This window comes from Carex rostrata, chromosome 1, assembly GCF_964058835.1.
Source record: "Carex rostrata chromosome 1, lpCarRost1.2, whole genome shotgun sequence".
Lineage (NCBI taxonomy): Eukaryota > Viridiplantae > Streptophyta > Magnoliopsida > Poales > Cyperaceae > Carex > Carex rostrata.
Window position 1 is genome coordinate 2,633,253 of NC_135918.1, and position 3,823 is coordinate 2,637,075.

Here is a 3,823-nt window from a genome sequence, read left to right on the forward strand (position 1 = left end):
TTTAGCAAACCACTAGATTTCGGTACTGCATTCACAATTTGTTTGTCGTTGCTTTCATGATAAAAATGCAATTCTCATGAAATCGTGATTTATTGATTTTTTTTATAATGATAATATAAAAATTCGGTAATTATCCATATAAATGATAGCGAAGTATATTTTTATATTTCAAATTGAGTGAGAAGGCCCGTTGATGTCACGTGCCAATAGCCGATAAGCAAACACTACAAGCTACCACCTAGCTACCTTGTATAGACTAAAAACCCCTTTTGTTTGCTTATCGCAATTTCAACGGCGGAGGCCGAGGGGTTTCTCTTTCTTCTTTACAAAATACAAATCACTATTCAAAGCACAGACAAGTAAAACAGCGACCGGACCAGAGACTTGGAAAGAAAAGGGAGTATAAAAGAAGATATAGGAGTGAAGAAAGATGGTGAAGAAGCCGCAACCAACAACAATGGAAGAAACCAAGGGATTTCTTTGGAAGCTTCCAGAGTTGAAATCAAGCGATATAGGCAAACTCGGCCCCGGCTTTGGCTTTGGCGCCGGCTGTGGCGTCGGCCTTGGAATCGGCCTTTTTGGAGGTTTATTTTCTAATAATCCTCAAATTTAGGGTTTTAAAAAGATAGCTCCTGTCTAAATCTTCTCCATGTAGATTGCCTAGTAGGTCACTAGATTCCTGTAATTTGTTGAAGTTATTCGTTGACCTTTCATATCTCTCGGTCTATTGCGCAGTCAGCTAAATTATGCTTAAAATTTTCTTGTCCACCTTGTGTTGGATTTGGTCTACGTTCTATAATTCCGATTGATGGTAATCAGGTTGGGGATTTTTAACCAGTAACTAACCAATCACACGATTAAACCGTTTAATCTGTGGTCTTTTAGGCTATCAAATTTGGCATCAGATAAAAAATATTAATACTAAATGATAAACAAAATAATTTGACATGCAAATAGATGAAATAAAATTTAACAAAAGTACTTGTAAGAAAACATAACATATTCCCACAACATAAAGCATATTCATAAAAAGATTCCTAAACTTACAAGATAGCACGTTTAAAAATATTAGTCTAGAGAAAACAGAAATAGAAGAGGTCTACATTTTTGGAAAAAAAACTAATTATGCTGCAAAGAGGAGACAAAAACGCACATACAGTTTTGGGCTGCATTTTTTCCGGACAATTATAGATCCTGTAACCATAATATTTTTGTCAGGTAGTTAAAATCCACTCTATCTTTAACCAGCTAACATTTGAAACCATGTTTCGGGTCTGGTAAGTCAGGTTGTACACTCCTATAATTTCCTTCCTACGGATGTAATGTTGTAAGGTAACTTAATCTGTTCACATAATATACATCAAGGTGGTTCTCTCTTTTTGAATTGATTCTGCACTGTGTCACTACTAACTCTTAACTCTGCCAGTCTATTATCATCAATTGGGGTTCTCAACTAGATTTTCTTTACTTTTACTGAGTTTGCACATGATATATTCCTGTCTCAGGACAAAGATTCCAAGAAATTCTCAAAATTCTGATATTATCTTCAACATTATTTTTCAGGGTTAGGATTTGGGCCAGGTATTCCTGGGCTACAAGCTGGGCTAGGTGTTGGTGCCGGTTGTGGTGTGGGATTGGGCTTTGGCTACGGCATGGGTAAGGGTGTTGCATATGATGCAACAGGTGAGCACTCAAATGTTGGCAAACTGTTTCAGAAAGGACAACCACTGCCTGGCCAGTAAGTATTTCTCACATATTTTTCCTTATAATCTTTGTGGCTAAGTTGGCTTGTTTAAACATAAAATGCTGTGTAACTGCTGCACTATGCTGATTTCAGTCTGTACTGGTATTAGAATGCCGATCTGTTGGAACAGAGATGCCATTTTCTTTGGTCGTGTCTTAATTAAAGATAACCTCAATTTTCTTTAATTTGAAAAAAAATAATTGAAAAAGGTTATCTAATATGAGAAAAGCCAGATTGGGCTTAAGGTTGCCAAAATTGTTGAAAAATAAATGCACCGAAAATAATTTATTTTCATCCTCTCATTCATGTACAAAACTAACTAAAAAAAATATAATTGGGGATGTAAACACTGGCTTGTCAGTTAAATCAGGATCAACTTTCATAAATTTGTTGTTTGAAGCCAACTGGCTGAGGCTAAGCTCACCCAAGCATTACTTCCAATATAATATTTTTTTTTTTGCTCATGTTGGGTGGTATTGTAATAAAGTTCAGTATGTCTGAAAAGTGAAAACATAATTAGGTTGTGCATACTATCTGGTAATGTAGATCTTGTTGTCACCCAACCTGACAATGGAAGGTCTCTTGGTGACATTTAAGTAAAACAAACATTCCTTACTGGATCTGACATAATATTTAGGTATTGTATTTGTACATACCGTCTAAAAATATTTTCTGGGTTCTACAAAATATGCTAAATGGAAACCAAATAAAAGGCTAAGTCAACATGATAAAGGATTTTGTATGTCATAGCCTTCGTTTTCATGATTTTTATATGATGCAAATGAACTTCGTGCTAGTTCTGCTATAGCAATGTCACAAAATTTCAGTTTAGTATAGAAGTCATTGTTTTTATTTCATTTTTATCAATGAGATAAAACTATTTTTTTTATTCAGCTTTTCAGCTTCTTTAATTATGTTAACTTGAACTTTTCTGATGCAACTTATTTAAGCCTGCAGTTGATTGTTCGATTTTTTTTTTTCATTATTGCAATTTATTTAATAATTTAATCTGAATTAAGGAAATATTAAGCTGGAAAATAAAAGTGTGCCATATTTACTATTATTCCTCGATGAAGGATCTCTCTGGCTCGTACTAAATCTAAGCCTTTACTAATCTGTGCTTCATTTAAATTTTGTTTGATTACTTTGTATTGGCTGTTGCTGCTGGTACCACTTTAATACTATATTTGACCGCCGTGCTAAAAAAAATGCAGGGAACAGATTGGTGCATTGGTGGAAGGGCTTATTGGAAACACTCAAGGCCTGGTCAAAGCTACTAACAAGAAGATAGAGAAATGGCGATCATGAGCTGCTTCTTTGTCACCCTTAAATTTTATGCAACCTTCTTAAATTATTAAGCTTAGACTGGCGAGCAGTTATGTTTATTTGGATATAGAAATTGTGTAGATGCATTGTTCAAAATAGTTGGTGAAGGTGCTAGTTATCAGGAATTGTTGATCATGTGTATGACATGTAGATGCAGTCTATAAGTTAAATCTTTTCGTATGAAGGTTTGGTTCCTGGTTTATTCGACCTAATGTTTCTTGTGACGCAAATCATGCAGGTTGTTCCCTATGTTATTTTGCATGACTTGCAGACTAGTGACTCTTTCAAATTGGTCCCTAGAGAGTCAGTGAATTACTAGTATGGAGTGGTAAATGATGGGAAATAAATCTGCTGTTATTCCAATGGAATAACAGGTTCTTGTTATTCTGATCCCAACCATTCAACTTTACTGAGATTCGTGCATAAAAAAGTTTCTTTATTGAGAAATTGCGCATGAAATTTTTTGAATGGTTGCCATCAATTCTAAATGCCAAGTTTTGTGCGGTTTCGTTTGGTGATTCCAAATGTGGATAAACACTTATCCAAGTTGAAGGAGACGCTTGTTTAATTTTGAATGTGCATAGATGCTGATCAATAATGTAAGATTTTTTTTTTTATGTACCTAGATACTTATCAGTGCATACTAATTTCCTATGTTAATCTTTTAAGTTTGACATGAGTTGATAGCACTTTAAATACCCATGGGTTTTAACTTTTAACAGTACGCACATATTGATCAAAATGCACACCTCT

The 3,823-nt window shown here is 34.7% G+C and overlaps 1 protein-coding gene across 1 annotated transcript; it reads left to right on the plus strand.

Moving 5' to 3' along the window:
• The first annotated feature begins 236 nt into the window (after window positions 1-236).
• On the plus strand, window positions 237-3,282 carry LOC144551842 (glycine-rich protein). The gene is made up of 3 exons (XM_078299942.1): window positions 237-584; window positions 1,564-1,738; window positions 2,959-3,282. The coding sequence occupies exons 1-3, from the start codon at window positions 431-433 to the stop codon at window positions 3,050-3,052; spliced, it is 423 nt and encodes a 140-aa protein (XP_078156068.1). The 5' UTR covers window positions 237-430; the 3' UTR covers window positions 3,053-3,282.
• The last annotated feature ends 541 nt before the right edge of the window (window positions 3,283-3,823 follow it).